The 23,194-nt window shown below is 39.8% G+C and overlaps 1 protein-coding gene across 5 annotated transcripts; it reads right to left on the bottom strand.

The window, feature by feature from the left end:
• Window positions 1-9,632: 9,632 nt before the first annotated feature.
• Window positions 9,633-22,301, bottom strand: MMP27 (matrix metallopeptidase 27). Of its 5 annotated transcripts, none has more exons than XM_057748957.1 (10): window positions 22,177-22,301; window positions 21,133-21,371; window positions 19,876-20,024; window positions 19,654-19,782; window positions 15,437-15,598; window positions 15,141-15,261; window positions 13,410-13,540; window positions 12,364-12,523; window positions 11,697-11,800; window positions 9,633-10,731 (listed from the first exon to the last, which is right to left on the bottom strand). In XM_057748957.1, the coding sequence occupies exons 1-10, from the start codon at window positions 22,273-22,275 to the stop codon at window positions 10,487-10,489; spliced, it is 1,539 nt and encodes a 512-aa protein (XP_057604940.1). In that variant the 5' UTR covers window positions 22,276-22,301; the 3' UTR covers window positions 9,633-10,486. The 5 variants fall into 5 exon arrangements, with proteins under 5 accessions (XP_057604940.1, XP_057604942.1, XP_057604944.1 ...); XM_057748959.1 differs by having other exon boundaries at window positions 21,133-21,337; window positions 22,177-22,297; XM_057748961.1 differs by having other exon boundaries at window positions 21,133-21,253; window positions 22,177-22,295.
• Window positions 22,302-23,194: the final 893 nt, after the last annotated feature.

Below are 23,194 nucleotides of genomic sequence, written 5' to 3'. Positions count from 1 at the left end.
AGTAACGGCCAATCCAAAGCCCAGCTAGCACTGGCGGTTGGCTCGTGCTGCCTGGACCGCCCCGGAATGTCACAAACACTAGAGATGTATTTACTTTGCCCTCTCCTTTTCTCACGCAGAGCCTAAGGGGAAAACTAGAGGAAGTGATTAGTGGCAGACCTCCTCCAGCAAGAAGAATAAATCAGGAATTATCTCACAATCAGGCACTTTCCCCTCATCAGCTAGTCACATCTCACTATAGAGCGAAAAATGCTGTGTTTGTCCTCAGACTATTTTTGTGAGTAAGTACCCTTTCAAAGTTATGTACAATTGATTTAACGAGGGTCTTGATGATTCAACAGATTCCTGAACCCTCAGAGTTCAGGGTGCTGGTGTTTTTTGGGGACAGATATTTCACAACTGGATTTAGTCACTCACTGCAGTGTTCAAACACTTAGGGCCAGCCGGGGGTGGGGGGGACGGTGGGGCAAGGGGAGGGGGTGTTGCCTATTTCCTTTGGGAATTGAGCGGCTGCTTTTCAGGATGCCCAAGTGAACGTGAGGCTGGCTCCTGTTTAGTAAAGATGTGGCACCTGAATGGGGACTGTGGAAAAAGGTGACTGCTAGCTTCCTCGATCCAAGTTCTGTAGTTGATTATATAGAGCCAGACCAAACACAGTCAAGGGATGTGGGCTCTCTACCTATTTTCCTTGGTTTTGCTTTCTCTGCTCTCAGACATTCACCATTGTAGCCACAATGGAGTTAGGAGGACAAAAAAGGCAGCAGGGGTGTTGGGGCTGGGGCAGTGTAAACTGTGGTGATTTTCAAAGTGTGGTCTGCAGACCAGCCATATCAACATCACCTACTGAATCCAAAAGTCTAAGGTGGGGCCCAACGATCTGTATTTTAACAAGCCTCTAGGTAATTTTGATGCACGCAACATTTAAGAACCACTGTTTTAGAAAGTCCACGTTACTCAAAGGAAGTCTGTGGACCAGTGTCATTTGGTAGCTTCTCAGAAACGCAGACTCTCAGGCCCCACTCTCCTGAGATTCTAATGTAATTGGTCTGGGATAAAGGAGCCTAATTATCAGTAACTTAAAAGCTCCTCAAATGATTCTAATTGTGAATTGCTATGGACTGAATGTTTGTGTCCCCTCCAAATTCATATATTGAAATCCTAATACCCACTGTGATGGTATTTGGAGGTGGGACCATTGGGAGGTAATCAGGGTTTGATTAAGTCATGAGGGTAAGGGGGTAGACAGGAGATCTCTCGCTCTCTCCTTGCATGCACACAGCAAGAACAGGCCACGTGAGGACATAACCAGGAAGACAGCCCCCACCAAGAACGCCACCAGGCTGGCACCCTGATCTTCCAGCCTCCAGAACTGTGAGAAATAAATGTTTGTTGTTTAAGCCTCCCAGTCTGTGATATTTTGTTACACCAGCCAAACTAACTGAGGCATTCATCTAGGATTAAGAATTACTGCTCTAAGGAAGAAATTGTAAAGTGCATTTTATATTTTCTGGGAGAAAAGGTGGTCCCTGCCACTCAGATATTAAAAGATGTAAATAACTTTCTTTTGCAGATTTACTGGAGTTCAGTTAGAAGAGCTTAGTTATCACACCTTTTTCCAGAGAGGGGTAGCTTTCAGAGTTTCAGCAATAGAGGATGGCCCAGATGATATAGGCCAGGTATTTTAAATGGTGCAAAATCAGTCAATGAAATTTTCAGGTTCCCACTAGGGAATGAAGCAAAGAACTAAGATCTAGCTACTCCCAGTGAGGTGAAGGCTAGGAAAAACGAAAATTAGGCATAAGAAAAGAAGCGCCTGGCAGCCTAGATCCAACTCCAACCCAGTGCAAGATCATTGGCCCAGGGGCTGTAACCAAGGAGAAAGGTGGGCTGGTCTCACCATGAGAGGTGATGGGATTCCCCCCAGAATCTGCCTGAGGCGGGGGGGAGCTTAGCCAGTAGAGAGGCCCAGCTCAGGGCAGAAGGGAAGGCAGTATTTGGGAATGCTCTTCTTCTTTGGATGATGCAAGGCAGTGAGTTGGGTTTTAATATTCCCCAAACCACCACTGGGACCCCAGGCTTTTGTCTTATGGATTAAGTGCAGGGAACGTGAGGGCCTAAACAAGACCATAAAAGTATGACTGCAAGATCATTTCTTTCAATCTAATACGTATTCCTTGAGGCCTCCAAGGTATTAGACACTGTGTTAACTATAAAGATTCCTAAGGCATGGTCCTTTCATTTAGGAAGAGAGTCAGTTAAGACTAAAACAACATCAACAGCAACAGAAAAGAAGTTGGAGAGGTGAAGAATGTTATACAGAAAAGTGTAGTAAAAAGAACACAGAACCACTAGCCAGGGTATCTGAATATGAATTCCATCTTTGTTATCAGCTCATTGTGTATTTTTACTTTTTTTCCTGCATAAAATGGATTTATTATCACCGGCATTTTTTTTCTTACCTCCTCATCTTGAGAACCAAATAAGATCATGGATGTGAAAACAGTTAGTGAAATACAAACTTTTAATCATCATTACCATACTTTGCTTATGTAGTTCTGTACAAATAACTTGCAAGCCAATATTTTTAGTTTTTTTTTAATTACTGTAAAGTAAGGGAGTCCGTGCCCAAGAGGCTGAAGAATTGAGACATTTGGGTTTCCCAGAGCGTCTCTGACAATTGCATTCAGCAGGAGTGTTTTCATGGAAGGATGCAGGCACCACTGGGTCCAGCACAGCCTGGGTTATTGTCTTTGGTCACTTGGTGTGTGGTGGGATTGCTTAACAGGGATTGTACTGTGTTCTTTCCTTTTCCTTTACACACATTGAGAAAATAAACCACAGCAATCATGAAATCAGAACTTTGGTGAAACATATTGCAGAAGAACCAGGGAACATGTTGCAATGCAGCCTGCTGGGTGCTGCTGCAGTTTGGGGGGTGAACAGGAGAATCAGGCTCTTATTGGTAAATAGAAAATGTCTATTTTGTTTCATTTTGTTTTGAGTAGTGGTGAGTACAGGACATGAGTATTAGAACATTGATATTCCATGAGAACACTGAAAATGTGACTATATGAGACATGATTTGGGCTCTGACATTTATCTTGTGATCTTGGGCAAGAAAAATTCTCTCTCTAAATCCCATTTCTTCATTTATAAAATGCAACAATACCCACCCTTATAGGATTGTTATGAGGATAAATGAGATACCATAAAGTAACTTGTATTATTGTGTTTATTGCTATGAGTCCTTATAGAACTAGCTGCAGATAAACTATCTTTAACAGTGAAGACAAGGGCTTAAAAATGGAGACCCCTTTTTCCACTTGAGAATCTGTTTCAAACAGGGTAGGTACTCTGTTCTGATATCGTGCTGTTCTTGTCACCAGGAGTTAGATCTGAGAGCAGGATGTTTTCCTAATCTGAATGCAATGACTGAGGTGGAAAATGATCAAGTGAGGTTCTTTAGAAATGTTACCTCTAATTTTAAATTCTTGCATTGATTCTTTTTGTTGTTTCTTAAAACAGGTTTCATTCTTATAGAAAAAGAAAAAATGTCAATGTTTGTAATGCTAATTAAGATAAAGTCACAATAGCTCACAAGGCCAGAAACTCAGCTTGCAGACCTTTCGGCAAGGAGGTGAGGCAGAGTCCTCCTACACCACAGACAGTAAGTCTCTCCTCAAGATGGCATGATGGAAGCTTTCTCATTTCGTAGATTTTTCCACATTGATAAAAATGTGTGAGATATATATATATACATATAACTGTGACATACACTGTTGACGTATGAACGCACACCCAACTGGAAGGACGTGCCCACGTACATAAGTAGAAATGCTGCAAGGATCAAAAAATGCACAACACAGTTAATATTTAATCTGTCAATGACTAGGGATCAATTCTCAATTTCTTCTTGTCTTTATCTGGGTCACTGCCTAGGTGACCTAATCTGATCCTGTGTCTACACGGTAACCCCAAGATGGATCCCCCCATGCTCAGCCTTTCCCCTCAGCTTCACACCTGTGTATCCAGCTGCCTACTGGACATCTTGGTTTTCTCCTTAGAGTTGTTCCTCCCTCAGACTTGGTCCCCACCTCATTGAATGGACACTCCATTCTTCCAGTTGTTCAGAAACAAAGTTGGGTTATACGTGACTCCTCTTTTCATATCACATCACTCACCCAATCAAGTAGCAAGTTCTGTGGGTCCCACCTTCAAAGTACATACTCAGGCTTCTCACTGCTACCACCATCATCTGCTGTTGCAGATACACACCTCCTGTTTCTGCTCTTTTGCTCCTACAGTTTGATGTCCTCAGAGCAGCCAGTGATGCTTTTAAAATACAAATCAAATAATAATGTTGTTTCTCTTCTTAAATCTCTCTAGAATCTAAGGTCTATATAAAGGCCTGTGAGGCCCTACATCATCTGTGTCCCTGCCACTTCTCCAACTTCATCTCTTCCCTCTATCCCTGCCTCAATTCTCTCTGGGTCATGGGTGCCTCGTCACTGTTCTGCAGCTAAGCCTCAGGGCCTTTGTCCCAAACTGTTCCTCCTGGGGTGCTGTGTTCCCCAAGCTGGTTTGCCTGCTCATTTCCTTCAGTTATGGGTCTCAGGTCTTCACCAAGAGCTCTGTGTAATTCTCCTGCAAACACTCCACATCTGCCACACTCTATCCCCATACTCAAAAAGTATCAAGTCAAGTGTCAACAGGAAAACAGAAATCGCTCTGAGTATTTGAAACAGGAGGGATTCAATGCAGGGAATTAGTTCTATGAGTGATGGCTGAGAAGCCAGAGGAGATAAAGAAGCAGCCTAGGAGTTAGAAGCAGTAGGGAATTGTTAGTCCCATCCCCCATGGAGGTGGGAGAAAGCCACCCCTCTCACCTGGCAGGAGCGGGCAGCTCAGTGGCTGTGCAGAGCTGAAGCACAGGGGAGACAGCCACCGCTCAGATGCCCGCTTCTCCCACCTGCCCTCTGGGCTCTCGGTGCCTCTCGTTGGGTGAACTCACTGAGACCTGTGCTTAGCCTGCAGGGGGCAGCACCCACCACCTGGTCCTGAGCCAGGGAACCAACTCCAAGGCAAGCAGGCCCAGCACCCGCACAATCTGCTCTCTACCTTTCCTCAGAGCATTTATCATCCTTGACATATGTACACTTTTTTGCCTATTTTTAATGTCTCTACTTTGACTGGAATACAGTCCACGAATGCAGGGGCTTTGTTGCTTTGTTCACTACTGTGTATATCCCCAGCTCCTAAAACAGTGCCTGGCACAGAGCAGGCACTCAGTAAATATTTGGTGAATGAAAGAATGTGCCTCAATAGACTGCGCATCTGACTTATACTGGCAGTAGATAAACATATATTGAATAACTGAGACTGATTTACAATTGTAATACCGAGGTAACTGTTATGTGAAAAGTAACAATATGCCATCCGAGATGAAATCCATCAGAGCAGAGCTTCTAACACAAGACTCCCGAGAAGATCGTGCTGATGTGAAGAACCTTGTAAGTTTTGATGCATTTTCACATGTGGTTCCTTCACATCCCTAGGATCATATTTCCTGAGGCTTTTACACTCATTTAGTTTCCATTTCATCTTCATGAATTTGTCATTTGAAATGCTTCCTATTTGGTTCTTTTTGCTTCTAAGTTTTAAAAATAGTTCATGAAACCTGAAATTGTAAATGCAGTGTATCAAAAAAAATAAAATGACTTTGAAAATAAATGCTTCTACTTCTTATTAGTAAAATTGAGCACTATAATTCATAAAAAATGGACAAAAATCATTACTTTGTCACATCTCAAGATTAAAACCAAACCTGGCTTTATGGTCAATTAAGCAATAAATACTGCATGAAAGCATAAATAGTAGTCAGACGGAAACAATTCTCTGTTCTGGAAACTTACCAGTGTAAGGAGGTCTTAAATTCACTGTTGACTGTCTTGTTTATATTTTCTTGATGTTCTTAGAGATCAAATTCTAACTCTAAGTAATTCAAAGTGGATTTTTATCTTCACATGGAAACTTTGAATAGATGGTGGTATTGAGTAGTGAGTGAATAAAGACCCAAAACTTATGATTTTATGACCAATTTAAGTATGTTGAAGATTTTTTTAGGTACTGATCTTCCTTTTTAAGATTCTCTATGCGTGAAGACAAACAAGGGGCTGCATTTCAAGCCTAAACATATGTCATGTGTTCGAAATAATTTCAAGACCAAACAACAAATCATCATATTTTCCTCTGGGACAAATGATTAATTCAGGCGTGAGTCTCAGGAGAGTCCCTCCATGAGGCATAATAGAAAGGTTGTGATGAATTTCTCTGTCCTGAGTCAAGAAGAATTCAATACATTCTCTGTGTGTGAATTTTTTTTTGTTCCATCTCAGCTGCTCAAATCTCCAACGTGAATGACTATTTGTTCACATAGTCTTGTTCATGCTTGTTTTTAAAGCTGTTTCTTTCTTTCAAGACCCCATCACAGGTCCTTGAGAAAACCAGAAAGGACACAGCAAACCGGAGCAAAGTTTGCTGTTGCAGTGAATTTGTTCCCAGTATGTGTATGGTACAGCAGGCTTCTAGTTTTTCCAGCTGTTTGCACTTTTGGCTAGATTGTTTAACTTACTTTTGGATAAACTGTTTAACTTACCTAATTACAATAACAATGGCTCTCACTCATCAGACACTATGCTGAATCTACGTGCTTGTATGTGACTAGTTGTTCAGAGTCTGGGTCTCATATTATCTTCCTTTCACAAATTCAAGCCTAAGCAGTCTGGCCCCCGAGTCCATACTCTTCCCCAGCCTCCAAGCTAGCAAAGGGAAACTAAAACATCTTCTTTATGAAGCAAGGTCAAAGTGTATTTTGGTACTCTTCTCTAGGAGAAAAACTAAGCTGCTTTTCAAAGAAAAGGGAGGCCCCGATGGCATGTTCAAGAGACAATAAACAAAGTTACAACTTAACTGCTTTATGCGTAAAAAGAAAAATAATTAAATAAGGAGGAACTTGGGTTCCTTGTAGAGGGCAAAGCAGGGAGAAGGTCAGACAGACCAGCAGGAGGGTGGAGTCCAGGCAAAAAGTGACTGGTGAGATGACTGGGGGGTGGGTTGGCTAAAGGCCATTAAGAATAAGAATGCTTTTTGCCAGTTGCTTGGTGGAGGACCTTTGAAAACTCCATAGGCTTTTCGAAGTCAAGTTCATTTATGTATCAAAGGATGAGTGATATCACCTGACTTCTGGGTTATACTTATAAATCTTTAATACAGCTCTAATAGTCAACATAGAGTCCTTGGAAAACTGTTTTAAGATACTCTACTGGGTTGAAAAGAGGATTATTTTTATAGTTGAATCAATTTTTTTCTTGAAAATCAAGGAGAAAGTAACCACCCATAGGCAAATCTGAGTGCAATTTCAGATGCTCTCCAAATATCACAGGTATTTATGCCACAGAACTGTGAATAGATATAAGGAAACAAAACAAGCCTGATCAACATTTGAAAATCTATTTCATGTTAAGTACTAAGCTGCACTACTGTTTCTAATAAGCGACATCAAAATAGAATTAACATATAATAAAACTCACTAATTTTAGGTGTACAGTCTTAAAAAAATATATTCAGTAGTGCCACCACCACCATAATTGTGATATTGACCATTTCCATCACACACGTTCCTTTGTAGTCAATCCCTTCCTCCACGTCAGGCCCCTGGCAACCAGCCATCTGTGTTCTATCGTTATAGTTTCGCCTTGTCTCATTTTTCACGTGAATGAAATCAGATGATATGTGGTCTTTTGCGTCTGTCTCCTTTCATTTACCATAATGCTTGTGAGACATCCATATTGTTTCATGTGCCATTCATTTGCTGCTTTTTATTGCTGAGTAGTTTTCCACTGGGTGTACCACAGTTTGTTTATTCGTTTACCAACTGATAGACATTTGGATTGCTTCCAGGTTTTAGATATCATAAATAAAGCTATCATGAACATTTATGTGCAACCAATCATATGAGCATGTTTTCATTTTTCTTGGATACAGACTTAGGAGTGAGGTCATTGGGTCACATGACATGTATATGTTTAACTGTGTAGGAAACAGCCAGACTATTTTCCAAAATGGTTGCATCATTTTCCATTCTCACCAACACTCTAAGAGAGTTCCAGTTACTCTATATCTCATCAACATTTGGTATTTTCAGTCTTTTAAATTTTAACCGTTCTGATGGGTATGTAGTAATATCCCACTGTGGGTTTTTTTTTTTTTTTTGATTGGGTAGCATAATTTATTAAAATCTTTTACAATAGTGTACCTTGTTTTGCACTGCTAAAAAATAAAGCTAAAATGAACATTTTTGTGCATAAAACTCTTGTTTTTTTTAAATTTTTTAAATTAATTTTATTTATTATTTTTTGGGGGGTACACCAAGTTCAATCATTTGTTTTTATACACATATCCCTGTATTCCCTCCCTTCCTTGACTCCCCCCCTCGAGTCCCCCCCACCCTCCCCATCCCAGTCCTCTAAGGCATCTTCCATCCTCGAGTTGGACTCCCTTTGTTATACAACAACTTCCCACTTACTATCTATTCTACAGTTGGTAGTATATATATGTCTGTGCTACTCTCTCCCTTCTTCTCAGCTTCCCCTTCACCCCCTGCCCCCTCCCAAACCCACTGTGGTTTTAATTAGCATTTTCCTAATGGTTAAGATGCTGAATACCTTTTCATGTGTTTATTTGCCACTCACACAGCAAATATTTTAGCCATTTAAAAAAGAGCTGTTTGTCTTCTTATTTTTGAGTTATAAGAATTCTTTATATATTCAGGCTAGAAATACTTTATCAGATATATGTTTTGAAAATATTTTCTCCCAATGTTTGGTTTTTCTTTATTTTTTGAAAAGCAAAGTTTTTAAATGTTGATGAAGCTTAATTCATAAATTTTTTTCTTTTATGGTTTATACTTTTTGTGTCCTTTCTAAAAATCTTTGCTTAATCTAAGGCCACAACATTAAAAAAATATTTTCTTCTAGAAGCTTAAAATTTTAGCTCTATTTAGAGGGCTATGCCCATTTTTAGTTAATTTTTGTGAACAATGTGAGTTAAGAATTGACGTATTTTGTTTTTCTTTTTTTAAACATGTTTGGGTATTTGATTATTTCAGCACAATTTTTTTTTTCAAAGACTAACCTACTACCTCCTACATGCTATGTATTAGGCTGTACGTCTTAAGATTTACTTTCTCTTTCAAACATGTAATCACTCTTTTCTATATCCCTTTCTTTTAAGAATCTGGTAATACTTAACTCAAGGAAAAAAATGTGTGAGTTGGAGAACTAGCTGTAGGAATTCCCAAGATTTTCTGTGCTTATTTTCTATCATTTGACACCTACTCAATCTATCACCTAATCAGGATCAAGTTCAGCTGACAACCTCCCATCTTTTGGGTAGAAAATTCACGTAGAGCTTTGCTAAGAATTTAATTTTGAGGATGTAAAGGTAAAACTTAACCAACAGATACACGGTTGGGTTTCTAAACATACAACAGATACATACAAAGAGGACAGGAACTTTCCACCAATAGGTTTAAGCCCAGGTGACCCGTATACACAGGAAGCACAGGAAATCTCTTCGTTTCTCGTTTGTGAGATCAATGTGCACAAAACTTGCTTTTAAACTTGCTGAGGAACGGTTCAACGCACTGGTCTATGTTGAGGGTTGGGGGAGGGGGGCTGCCGGGAACACTGCTTTCCTGCTTCTGCTAGTTTCTTAATTGTTGGGGGATCATCTTTAGTGTAACACTTCCTACATGTCTCTAGGCTCTCACTCCTCTCTTTGGGAGGTGGAATAACTTATTTGATTGGTGAATTTGGGAGCAGAAACTAGGCACATGTAGCTCCATCCCTGTTTCTTTCTCTTTGGGCTCCGTGCAGTCTGTAGGCAGCTCCCTTTTTGTTGGGGAGGCATTGTGCTTTCCAGTTCTTTCCATGACTTATGAGTAAGTATGGCTCAGTCTAGAATTTGACATTAGGAAACTTGCTTGTCCCCAGATACATTCTCCAGTACAAGCTTTTCAATAGTGAAGGTGGTATTTTACTCTCTCAACTGTATGTTATTTCTCAGTGGGTTCAGAACACGGGTAGGGATAAGGAATGCCGTTTATCCAGCCTCTCCGACTCCAAAGGTCCAGACAAAAGAGAATGCTGAAGGTTGGTTTAATAAATGCCTTTAGTAGCTTGTTATTATAAGACACATGGCTTACTTCTTCAAGTCTGCAAAGCATAAAATAGGTTTAAAGTCCTGTGAGAGTTGTGTTTATACTTCCTGTAAAAAGGATCAGGCAGCTAAAAGAGCTGTTTGACTCTTCATTCGACAGATATTTGGAACTAGGACCGGGGACTTGATGTTAAAGAACAGTTCTCTTCTGCTTGGAAGCAGAGTTCACATTAAAAGACCCCTTGAGGTTTATTGTAGGTCTATGAATTTATTGATAACTGTAACTTTTTTCCAGCACGTGCACAACACTGAAAATAAGCAAGTTTAAATTCTTATGATAAGACATCTCCGCTCCTCCGGAATGTACGTCTTCCTCCCTGACAGTAAAATCAGCTGATGAGTTGAATGGTTCTCTACATTGAAACCAAGTATTGGTTTTCATTATTCGGGTAACGTTCTTTGCCTTAGGGTCATATTCAAATTGCTTTGATCTACGGGAGAAATAGAAGAATCCTGGAGAGAGAGAGAATCATGGTTAGTTATCTTGCACCACCATACAGTGGTTCCACACCTTTTAATTTTATGAGTATAGAATAAAATAACTGAGCATTCTATGAGGAGGAAAGATGTGTGACTATATAAACTGTGTAGATACTTTTTACTTTGCTCAGTCATATGAAAAATATTATTAGTTTTATTTCCCCGAGGAAAAAGCCCAGGTATGAAATACGAATTTCAAGGGGTTCATTCCTTTCTCGTCAGACTGTGGTTTATGCGAGAGGTTCTCAAATTAGGTTTCAAAGAAGTGTCACTGAGGGAGAGAAAGAGGCCCCTGTGAGAATGGCCATGGTCCCTACATCCTCATTTTCCTAGCATTGCTCTTGTTTAACTGTTTTCGGTTTTGAGGTTCTGTGTTAGATTTCACTAGAATAAAAGATGGCGTTACTCAAAAACATTTTTAGACTCCAGCTTACTCCATGGTCTGGTTTGTTGCCTTTGAAATGTAGTAGCCTAACTGATGCATTAAGTTGCCTGAGGCTCCTTTAAAACTGTAGATTCCTGGATCTTACTCACAATCCCACTGCCTCAGAAACTCTAAGGAACTTGGAGTTTCATACACAAATCCCAAGCTGGGTATATTAAACTATGTACATTAAGATTGAGAATCACTGTTCAGTTCACATGCTTAGTCATTTTTCACACTTAAAACTCTTCAGAGGGTATCTTTATTATGTATCTTGGATCAATGATAATTAATTTTGGTACTTATTGCAGTTTTGAAATAGTAAAACAGAGAATATAATTCAGGACTTATTACAGTTTTTGATAAGGCCCTCAGATTAAAGTTTATTATTATTTACACGTACTCAGGAGTGATAGAATGACATTAAAATGGAAATATTTAAGTTTTCATGCTGTCTTCTTTCACCATCAGCAAAGTCTTCCAAGTATCCTAATAGCCATGCACTGATGCTTACCTTTATGTTGGAAAGCAGCATCCACTCGGAGACTGATTCCTGGAAAATATTTTACCACCCTCCGTGGATACCCTTTGTCCATGGTTTGGGTAACTTCATCGTACCTGGAGACATGGATTTGAAAGGTTTTCATGGGATCTTTGTTTGGGGCAGGGGGTGGGGCTTACTTTTTAATGCCCAAGTTGGAGTCAAGCAAGGATGTAGAAAAAAAATTGTCCTACTCGAAGAAAACAAGTTGGATCAGTAATAAAAAAAATCTGGCAAAGATTATGTTTGGTTAAATCACTTATGGTGTCTTGAAAACAAGGAATTATGAGGGAAAAAAGCCACATAATTTGTGGGATTGATGCTATTGTGAGGAACTGTTAAATCAAAATAAGACCTCATCCTGGAATTTCAAAGATTTTGACTGGATATGTTTGTCATTGGCAGTTTGGTTGGCATTACCAGCTTTGTTATTTTATCTTTATTTTTTTTAACTTGGAGAAAGACCTTTGAACTGATTGAAACATTCTTTTGTTTGGTGAATGCCATCCACCTGAGATTGCCTTCAACATAACACTTTAGGAAGACTGTAGGTTAGTTTCATTTTTGCCCGTGTTAAAGTGATGCTATCTGAATATTTTTCTCCAGAATAAAAAGATGCGTCAATTGCCTTTAAACTTACCTCCAACACCAAATGCCCACAAAGAAGTAGGTTTTTCTTGTGTTGCGGTCACAGACTGCTGCGTCAATTTTCTTCACCTGTCTTGGAAAGCCAAGTGTGTGGATGGATTTGGGATAATTTGGCAAGACAGCATACCCTCTGATTATCCAGAAATTGTCATCTAGGAAGAGAAAAAGTGATTATCTTCTGATTTATTTCCTAAAGGGAGAACTAGCTGTCTTAAGAAGTTTGAAAATAATTAGATGCCTAGTTCCTTTCAGGTTCAATGCTTAGAGATTTAGTAGTCTTATTTCTCCATTATTCTTAACACTCTCTTTAGCTACTTACATCATTAACACTACACAAATAAGATATACCTATAGTTAATAGTGTGTATATCCATGTCAATTGAGTTCATCGTATTGATTCTTTTCTGACTCTGACAAAACCGTCAAGTATATTTAGATGTGTTCTCCTAAATTCAGCATGCAAGTGTTCTCAAAGGCAAGTAATCTGGTGAAATCCATATAAAAAGTAGGGTTGCTACCTGGTGTACCCCCCAAAAAAATAAAATAAAATAAAAAAAAAAAAAAAAAAAAAAGTAGGGTTGCTAATTTGAATATAACAATTGAAACTGAATTTCAAATAAACAATGACTAATTTTTGGTATAAAGTACATCCAAAATATTTCAAGGGACATACTTATACTAAAAAATTATTTGTTGTTTGTCTGAAATTCAAAGCATCTTGTATTTTTATTTGCCACATCTAGCAACCCCAGTAAAAAGGGACTATAGAAGAGAGATGGGTTACCTTTATTTGGCAGAAAAAAGACTTTTCAGTTTTTGTCATACAGTTTTCTTATCTCCTGTGCAGTAGGGATGGTGTTTCTCTTCACAACCACAGAGAATCCTTGGACAGTTATTCTTTATGATAGGAACCTAAAGTCAGGGCAGAATCTCGGTCTATTTGGCTTGTGCATGAAGACTATATTCCTTGCACTAAAATAACCACTGACCAGTTCAGGCATCCAGAGGGAGAAGAGGAATAATGATGGGCGAAATTACCTTTAAAAACCAGAATCTTGTCTTTGGGGTTCTCATATGCAGCTTGAATATCAGGGGGCAGAGATGGCCAGAATGAAGAGATTAATTCAAATTCAACATCAGTGATATCATAATAGATCCTCCATACATGCCTGTGTTAGAAAACCATACTTTATATACAGTCTATATACATCTATTTCAATGAAAACACAACAAATTTAGACTTGTCCCTTATCTAATTGGTTGATATTTTCCTCAAACGATGTATAGCATTAACACAATTTTGCTCAGCAAATTTAGGTGGTTATGAGATCAGTTCTACCCTTTGGACTACCCAGGTCAGGACATGCTTTTGTGCCCACTCTTTTGGGTACTTAGAGTAGCAAGCTATCCATGGAAATCTCATAAATAGTTCTCGGTGTGCTCAATCACCTCATTTTGCCAAAGCAGAAATTCCCAACTAAGTCAACAGCAAGTATTCAAAGAAGAATGTTCTGGTGCTGATGTTGGCTAGAATGAAGAAATGTCATTATTGGCATGACTAAATATTTCCTCAGGTTTCCCTTCTGGCTATAAAGTTGTGAGCCTATGAACAAGACTTGAAAAGTCCTTACAGTCCATTTTCCTTCCCATGCTGGCAACCCACCCCTGACAAGTGGTCTCTCAGCCTCGGCTATTAGGAGCATGGTAGTGACAGCATGCCGTTACAGCGCTGCATAGTTATGGGTGGAAGGAGTCTGATTTCAGATATTTTTTCCTTTTGCCCCTGTGTCCTTGTCAGATGGTGTATGTCCTGATACCTTGTACTGAAAATACGGTCATGGTATACACAACTGACACACCATGTTGCAAGTTAAGTGCAGTAAATTATACATAGTGAGAGAAGAGATTTCCTATCACAGCTAACGCTTTGTTGATCCAACTTTAAGGAATGGTCTGTTGATGCGTATTTAACAACCGGCTCTCCAGGTAGGTAAAAGACCTAATGTTAAATCATTTGATGATTTCCAGGGTGTAAATACTCCAACCATGGCCAGTTTCAAGCTACCAAAGAGATACGAACTAGTTTACAAAATTCTTGAAAATTTAATAATTTGATCCTGAAATGGTGTAAGCCAGCACCGTTGGGATTGATGTATTATTTTAGCTAAGAAGTCACTGAAGGTAGACTCTGCTTTAATGGCAATTAAAAAATTTGCTTAGAGACTTCCCTGGTGGCACAGTGGTTAAGAATCTGCCTGCCAATGCAGAGGACATGGGTTTGAGCCCTGGTCCGGGAAGATCCCACATGCCTCGGAGCAACTAAGCCCGTGCGCCACAACTACTGAGTCCATGTGCCACAACTACTGAAGCCCGTGCACCTAGAGCCTGTGCTTTGCAACAAGAGAAGCCACTGCAATGAGAAGCCCATGCACTGCAAAGAAGGGTAGCCCCCCGTTGCCATCACTGGAGAAAGCCCACACGCAGCAACAAAGACCCAACACAGCCAAAAAATAATTAATTAATTAAAAAATAAAGACTCATTTTAAAAAAATAAATAAGAATAAAAATTTGCTTAAAAACATTTAAAAATTAATTTATGGAACAAGTAAGAGATGTGTGCACAGACTAAAACATTCAAACAGTATGGGCGGTTATAAAACGGAAAGTAATGGCACACATTCTCACTATCCCCACAACTCTCTTATCCCCAAATCTCTTGAAAAGAAGAATCTTCATAGGAAGTTGAGGTGTTTAAGGGAATGGGTTTACCTGCCTTTAAAGAACATTACTTCTCTGCGGAAAGTGGTGATAGCATCAAAAGTCAAATCAGGGTCACAGGCACGGGGTACAGTGGGCTCCTTTGGCTTAGCAGTTGCCTTCGGTGGACCTCCTTTGATGAGAAAAGAAACACCTCAGTGAATAAAGAAGGCATGTGGAAATACCTACAGAAGGATCTTACCCAAGAGAATATTTTCTTCATGATAATATTTCAAGATGTGATTTTCTCAACTTCCTTCCTGGAAAGCTTTCAATTCAGTTCACATGTATTCAGATTTGTTGCTCACCATAGATGGATTGGATTCCATTGATATCGTCCTGAGAAAGTGGGTATTTGGTAGGATCCAGGGAAACATAATTTGGGAACATCAAAGCTGTTTGATCATTGGAGTGAGAGAGCCCAAGTGAATGGCCAAATTCATGAGCAGCCACAAGAAATAAGCTGAACCCTTAACAAAAACAGGGAGAACATGAGTACAACATTAGTCAATCAGAAGAAGAATGATTGCATCTGAGATTAGGAAGTAACCAGGGGGAATGAAGAAAAGACTTGCCAAACAGCAGATAATTCTTATAACATATGCACCATCATTTATCTGGGAAATATTTCAATACTGATAATTGGTATTAGTCACATCATGAAGAAATGTAACCCAGGGTAAGTAGATGGCAGGAAACAGGTGTCTCAGAAAAGGACAGTAGTAATAAAAAATAGAAGCCACCAGTTTTTAGTTGTTGTTAGGCTGCTGTAAGTGATCATGTTTCTCCTGCCTATATTCTTCAGAGGTTCTCCATTGGCTGTAGATCAAGTCCAAATACCTAAACATGGCCTTCCATGATCTAGTGGCTGCTTTTTTTCCCAGTCTCATATTTTATTTTCATATTCCATGAGCTAGCTATATTGTATCATTTGGGCTTCTCATCTATGCCATGTTCTTTCTAATCTCTGTGTCTCCACATCTCCATCTCTTCTCCCAGAGCCTTACCTCTCTCACCCTCCTTTCACCTAGCTATCCTACTACTCTTCAGGAATCCCCTCCAGAGTCATCTCTTTCATGAGGCTTCTCTTATCCCTCAGCTCCTATCCAGGCTGACTTTATTGCACCTCTCATGGCTTCCATAGACTCAGTGCTTAATTCTGTCTTTGCAGGTAAGTACTGCATTGTTTATTTCTTTCATCAAGCTGTGCACCCTTTCAGTACAGGGACCATGTCTTAATCATCTTTTATTCCTGGTAACTGATAAACTGCTTAGTAATGGTTGCTGGATATCCAAGTTTTTATTTGGATGAAAGAATGGTTAGATGTGCCTCCTATACAAGATCATAGTACTCTGTACTTAACCACACCAGAGGCTTTACCATGCATGGTTGGAATTGCCTTTTTATTTCTCTGTCTCTCTCACAGTCTGTTAGGTTCTAAGTACATAAAAGACTGTCCTTGGACTTGCAACTAAGCCTATGGACACTAAGGAAAAAGCTGAGCCTTTTGTGATGGAGCCTCGTTCAGTGATGTTTGCACAAAACAAACATGGAATGGCAAAGAATTTTTCTGTGGACTTTCATGCTTTTCAGTCTGTCTCTTGTTGCTGCCCCTTGTCTGGCTGGCAATATTACTGCATGTGCTTTTGGAGAGGGATGGGACAAGTGACTCTTTAAGAAGATAATCCAAGCTCAGGTCATCTAAAAGTCCAAACTTGAATGTTATTCACCATTTTAGCCTTCTCTTTCACCACAATTCTAGTACTTGAGTTGGTTTTGTTATTCTGTCTAGAACGCTTTACTCCACTTTGCCTTCAGAGGTCCCACAGAGCCTTTAAGTCTCAGGTTTGGCATCACTTCCTCCCTGACCTCTGTATATGGGTTGGAATGTCTTTTATGTGCTCCTATACATTGCCATAATTCCCTTTACCCTAGTGTTGCTCATACTAATTTTAATTGCCATTTGATAGTGTGTGCCTTCTAGACTGTAAACCCCTGGAGGGCAGGGTCTCTGTCTTGTACACTATTGTATATTCCATTTCTCTCACAGAGCGTGGGTCAGAGTAGATGCTGAGTAAAGGATTGTTGAATGACGTCATTTATCAAATATTTGTAGAGCATCTCTCATGTGCTGACAATATTACAGGCCATATGATACTGTATAAAAATAGATAACATCTCTGCCTTCTTGGAGATGTGACTAAATAGATAAGTTTGTGTGTTAGACATCAGGGCCTTTGTGAATATTTTTTTCTTCTCCTAGAAATCACTCTAATTATCATCATTAGTATTAATACTAATAATCACCAACATAATCATCAGTGGCAAACACTTTCTGAATGTTTGCTAAGGGCAGGGGCTTTGCAGGGTGTTTCACCTTTTCTACAGATAACTTGTGTCATCTTCCTGCAAGTAAGTTCAGCCAAGCCACAGACCATCACTCTTCTCCATCCCAACACTGCATCCATAGTGGTCTCAGTTGTTTCAGTTGCTTAGTGCACATGTGTGCGTAGAACATTTACATTCACATACAGGCTTGACTCTGGCCTCACTTTGAGAGCGTCTCAGGAAAACCTCTCTATGTGCTGAAATTTCTCTGACATCACCATGCAGTGACTGTCCTCCCTTTAGGAAGCAGTGGGATTAGCAGATAATTGTTGTCTATTGCTCTTAAGGTAGTTACGCTAAGACTTCTGTGCCCTTTCTACAGAGAGAACCTACATATATGTAAAGAAGGTAATCATATGTTACACATTATTGCCAAATTTTCTATTTAAAAATCTGATGGAAGTTACAGATGCATGAGATTTTACGTTTTTATTAGAGAACAGGAAGATGTTTTCCCTTCTATGTCAGTGAGCTAAGAGTTATATGATTGGGTGTCCCCCAGGGCAAATAATTTCAACCCTGAAGAAATGTAGTAAAGCAGTTAGAAGACAACCCACTTTAGTATTGTTGCCTGGCTATCCACCCAGAACTTAGTGAAGGGCTGTATTTGTCCTCTACTTTGCTCAAGCAAGTTTTGCCAGCTTGAGGCCCAGAACCCTTTGGACTTTTTCATAATCCACCCCACACATACCCTTTGGCAAGGGGCCTGTTGCAGTACGAATAATAGTAATTTTACTGCTAAGCATTGGAATTAACAGGGATAAAATGACAATGAAACCTTAGACTAATCTCTACCTTTAGATATGGAGGTAAAGCCTGGCTGAACAAGGGGAGTCATTCTGACTTCAGTGAGCACTAGGGTACTTCCTATAACTGCCTGATTGGGCATATCCACACTGTCCGTAGGCCAAATCCAGAGAAATACTGGGACATGTCTCAGCAGGAGATACAGACATGGTCCATTCAACTCCTCTGTGTTTTGGATCATGGTGTCACGGTACCTCTTTCATTTTCTTGTCTGTGATGTTAACTCATGTGGCGGTGGCATCAACTAATCCCAGACTTCCCCTGGTGTCTGAAGTCCAGCCAGCACTGAGTTCTTTACCCTCCTTGTTTCCTAGCGCTTGGGAGAACAATTACATCACATGCTCAGATTAGCAAGGAGTGGCCGTGCATCATTTTGAGTCACTGGCTTTCAGTTTCACAGAAACTGTAAAACTGACCCACAGACTGTCTGGAATTACATGCTCGAGACTGAATTGTGGCCTTGCATACTGCCCACCAGAGAGACACAGCCTCCGCTTTCCTGGGACCCAGGAAACCAGACACTAGACCCAAGATGACTGTGCTCAATGATAGAAAAAAAGAGTGGGAGAACCTGAGGGTCTACTCAACCTGCTCCTTCATTTGAGGCACATATTTTTACTACAGTAAAGTTTTGTTTTTTGTTTGAAAAGTAATAAAATATTTCTTATTTTAGTGCCAGGGAGGCCTGTTAAGAGAAATAAAATCAACCTATTTGGTCTGAAGAAATAAGTCAAATATAAAGACCGGGGTCTAATTCCTTGGCAGACAGGCAAGAGTTAGAAGAGGAGGTTCACGTGTATAAACAGACTTCCTATGGGCCATGAACCCACACAGCATCCTTCAATCACTGACTCAGAATGACCTCCTCCCCAGTGGTGTCTTTCAACCCTCAAGCCAAAGATGACTTCTGCCATTGGTATAAGAGGCAGCACATTCTGCCTTGTAAGGTGGTGAGTGGGCCTCATACATCACACAAGATCACGAACCTGTGAAGGGCTGAAACTTTTCTAGTACAGCTTTGTGGTCTGTACAACACCTTACACGGTTCCAGGCACACAGTGGCCCTTTGTGTATGAATGAGCATATAAGTAAGAAAAATGCTCTGATGATAACAGAATGAGCAACTTTATGAGGGTGTTGTGTGGATGAAGCCCTGGAACTGTACAAGCACAATTGTCTGAATAGACATTGAACACTTTCATCAGTGTCATCTGGAATATGAAAACTCATAGGGAAATTGGGAAGTAAACAGCAACTAATGGCAAAGCTATTCCTTTTAGGGATTTGTATGAATAGTAACATTTTGTTCATAAAGAAAATGGGGCTCACCTGCTCCATCCTTGGTCCAGTTTTCGTCTTCATCAAAGTGAGTGTCTCCACCCAGACCCAGACCAGGAGGAAAGGCATGGCCGAGGACTCCCAAGGGGCCATCAAAATAACGGGGACACCAACTGTGGACTGAGACACAATTCAAGGGGGGAGAAAAGATCAGTGTCTTCAAAGCTCCTGAGATGAAACTAGCCATGTTTTTTTCTCTACTGAAAACCTTACCTCGGGTTCTAAAGGCAATCATGATGTCTGCAATCCCTTTGGAAATCTGGGTGAATATTAGCGGAGTGACTTTGCTCCACACTTCTAAACCTTTTTGGATAGCCTCATCCACATCGGCTCGCGCCATATCTGGAGTGTAGTTTACGATTCTTAAAAATTAACAAAAATATATCAATTGGCAGTTATACATGCATGTAAACACACATACTACAAAAAGAAAATGATTTCAATCTAATCAATCATATGCTGCAATAACTTTTGGTATGGTGCTATTGCTACATTTGTACAATACTTTACTATTTAAATAAGGTACTTTTATGTATGCTATAGAATTCAATCTTTCATCTGCCCTATTCATCAGGTAGTATTGTCACACTTTAACAAATGAGGCTCAAAGAGGTTAAATAGCCTCTCTAAGATCACATCTTAAGTGGGAGATCATTAATCTCATGTATGTGTTTGCTGTGTATATGACTGTGTTATAAATATCTTCTAAAAAGAATTGAGATTTATTTTCTCAAACGGCTTGTGGAAATCAGTCTTATGTATGTGCCCTATATTAAGAGTCTCACTTGAGAACCATGGAGAGGTTGTTACTCAGGAAAATATCTTCCTTTTGTTTATAGTCCCTATCTTGATAAACCTATTTTTATCTCAATCCCTAAGGCTCAATAAGATGATGGAAGAACTATCAAAAGTCTATTTAGGGCCAGCCAGGAGGGCTCTAGAGCAGTGGTCATGGTCACTGCCTCTATCTCAGGTCACGGGCACACTTCATCGACTTTCTGCCAGTAAGCCAGGTCCCTTTCCTTGAGATGTCTGGGGTCCACCTGAGATGTGACAGTCTGACTCACACATGCCTTTAACATGAGCTGCTTGTGCTCCAGGGTCTCCCCACTTTCCTTTGAGCACACTTCATGTGTACCTTTAAGCATCTGCAATCAGACTGCAGTGCTCCTGGTCCTGAGCTTTCACGGAAGTGGCAGAGAGGCTAGAGGTTAGAGCATATCTGCCAGAGTCAGTCTGCTGAGAAGAACTGTGTAACCCAGACACAGCTGTGTAAATAAGCCTTTGTTTCTCTGTGTTTAAGGTGGCAATAGCAGTGTTGTCTATGTCACAAATTTCTTGGGAGGATGGAATAAATAAAATCTATCAAGTGCCCTGTACACAGGAAGCACTCAATAAAATAAACTATTGTTGTTTTTGTTCCTGGGAGATTATTTTTATGTTCCTTTAGATTAGGGGCAGAAGCATTACCTGTATGTGAGGTTGTATTTCTTCCACCCAGGAAGAGTGTAGCCGTAGTGACCCACATCAGGCACCCCACACCTGGGTCTCTTCATGATCTCAAGAGTGTTTGCGTCCAGTTTTCCAGTCACTGTCAACCCAAAAAATGCTTGCATTTCACGAATTTTGCCATCTATGAGACTTCTGTTCTTGCTTTGAACAAGATGACTCCCTTCTATTTCAAGAGAGTAGAACTGGTTGAGATACGCCTGACCAAAAAGACAAAAGAAAAAACACAGACTCCAGGAGAGCAGATCTCCATCTCAGGATAAAACAAAATTTTCTGAAATCCTTTTTGGTAGTAGGAGGGGAAAAGGAAATAAGTAAAAAGGGAAAGGAAGGAGCAAAGGAAGAAACAAGAGAGGAAGAAAACAAAGAGGAAAGAAAAGAGTCACTCTGTTTTTTCAATTTTCAAAAACTCATTGAGCTATGTGTGGCCAGACTGTCTAAACCCATACAGCCCATGAAACTCCAACCTTCCACAGAAGAGAAACAAGCTTCTTTTACGTGTTAATGATCTTGTGTCTTACATATTTTTGCTGTTACTTTCATTTTGGTGTTTCCTTAAAACTATTTCTAGAGGAGATGTGATTATTCATTTTGCGAATTTAAATAATTTCACCAAACATGGCAAATTGGATTAATTTTTAATGTGTTTTTCATACGTATAGGGATAAGAGGCTCCAAACTGCAGTTGGGTCCTCCTGGTTGGTCTTCAGATGCTTCTACGGAGATCTCCATTCTTGCAGGGCTGACCCTTTCTCCTCTCACTGTCTCCTCACTTGTAAACATTGCTTACAGTTGTAGCAAATCCTGCCTCTCCCCCACCCCACTCCCACTCTCTACCTCTCAAAGTTCCTCGATGTCCTTAGAGCCAAGGGAAGGGGAAGCAGCTCCTCACAAGAAAGTTCAGGAGTCTTCGGTAAGAGCTAGCTGTCTTTTTAGGTCCCAAGACAGTCAGTAAAATGAATTTTTTTTACTGATAATCGTTAATAACATTTATTGAGACAGTACCTGAGCCAGTTGTGTGTTTTCTTCATTTTCCATCTTTCGGTCTGCAGGAAATGCGGAAGAAAATGTTACAAAGACCAAAAGTAGAAGAAGGCTCTTCATTCCTCTCTCTTCAGTTGAAGCCTCGTTCTGTTTGCATAGAATTTAGAAAATAATAGCGAGACGTGGCATGAATTGGCTTGTATTATCCTTTAATTAAAAACAGAAAAGGATATTTGCCATGGAGTGTGTCATGGTGTGCTTTTTTTTCCCCTAGGTTGACTTGATTTGGCAATCATGATCTGCAATTGTTTAGTAAACAGTCACTGTTCATTATTGAATTTAAAATAAAATAAAGTCAGCCACCAAGTTTCTTTTGTCCTTTCAAAGTTGAAGGTTTTCCTATCCATAAATTCTTGAGAGTTTATGAAATAATTTTCTTGTGAATGAAAGCCCACAGTATTTGTATAAAAAGATAATTTTCTTTGTAAAACATTTTTTTCTTTTGTTGAAATCACCTGCTATGTTTGCAAAATTGTAATTTTTTGCTTCTTCTGAAGAATATGATTTCACCTGTTGTCTTGCTCTTGATACATATACTTTCTGCCTTCTACTAAACAAGCCATGTCTGTTTCTCAAAAAAAAAAAAAAAAAAAGTATGGTGTCATGAAAAGACAATTGATTCAGGAATCAGGTTATCCTAATTAACTGGGTAAATATTAAATGTTTACCGAGCATCTACTATTTGCCTGTTACTATTAATGCAAGCAAGAATAAGACACTGTTCCAATCTTGTTGGAGAATTCAGACAAATACAGAGACTAATGCCAGATAAAATGGAGAAAAGTAGCAAAATGCACAGTGAAGGTTCTAGAGACTGAGAAGGGACAAAAGGTAGAGAGATCACTGCAGGTGGTGCAGGTGGAGCTTGTACTGGCTCTTGAAGAATGTGTAGGATTTGGTTTTCACTGTGGAAAGGAAAAGGCATATAAGTGGAGGGAGGCCACAGGAAGCAGGTACCATGGCAGAAATGAGCTGTAGG

The sequence above is a fragment of the Hippopotamus amphibius genome, chromosome 9, assembly GCF_030028045.1.
Source record: "Hippopotamus amphibius kiboko isolate mHipAmp2 chromosome 9, mHipAmp2.hap2, whole genome shotgun sequence".
Taxonomy (NCBI): domain Eukaryota; kingdom Metazoa; phylum Chordata; class Mammalia; order Artiodactyla; family Hippopotamidae; genus Hippopotamus; species Hippopotamus amphibius.
Note: the sequence above shows the minus strand (reverse complement) of the source record. Positions and strands in the feature narration are given on the sequence as shown.

What these genes read in the sequence shown, in the direction of transcription:
- MMP27 (XM_057748957.1), bottom strand. Translation starts at nt 22,275, where the DNA reads ATGAAGAGCCTTCTTCTACTTTTGGTCTTTGTAACATTTTCTTCCGCA. An exon ending in TGGAATCCAATCCATCTATG is followed by an intron (nt 15,262 to 15,436) that starts GTGAGCAACAAA and finishes TTCTCATCAAAG; the next exon opens with GAGGTCCACCGAAGGCAACT. An exon ending in GTAATGTTCTTTAAAGGCAG is followed by an intron (nt 13,541 to 15,140) that starts GTAAACCCATTC and finishes TTTCTAACACAG; the next exon opens with GCATGTATGGAGGATCTATT.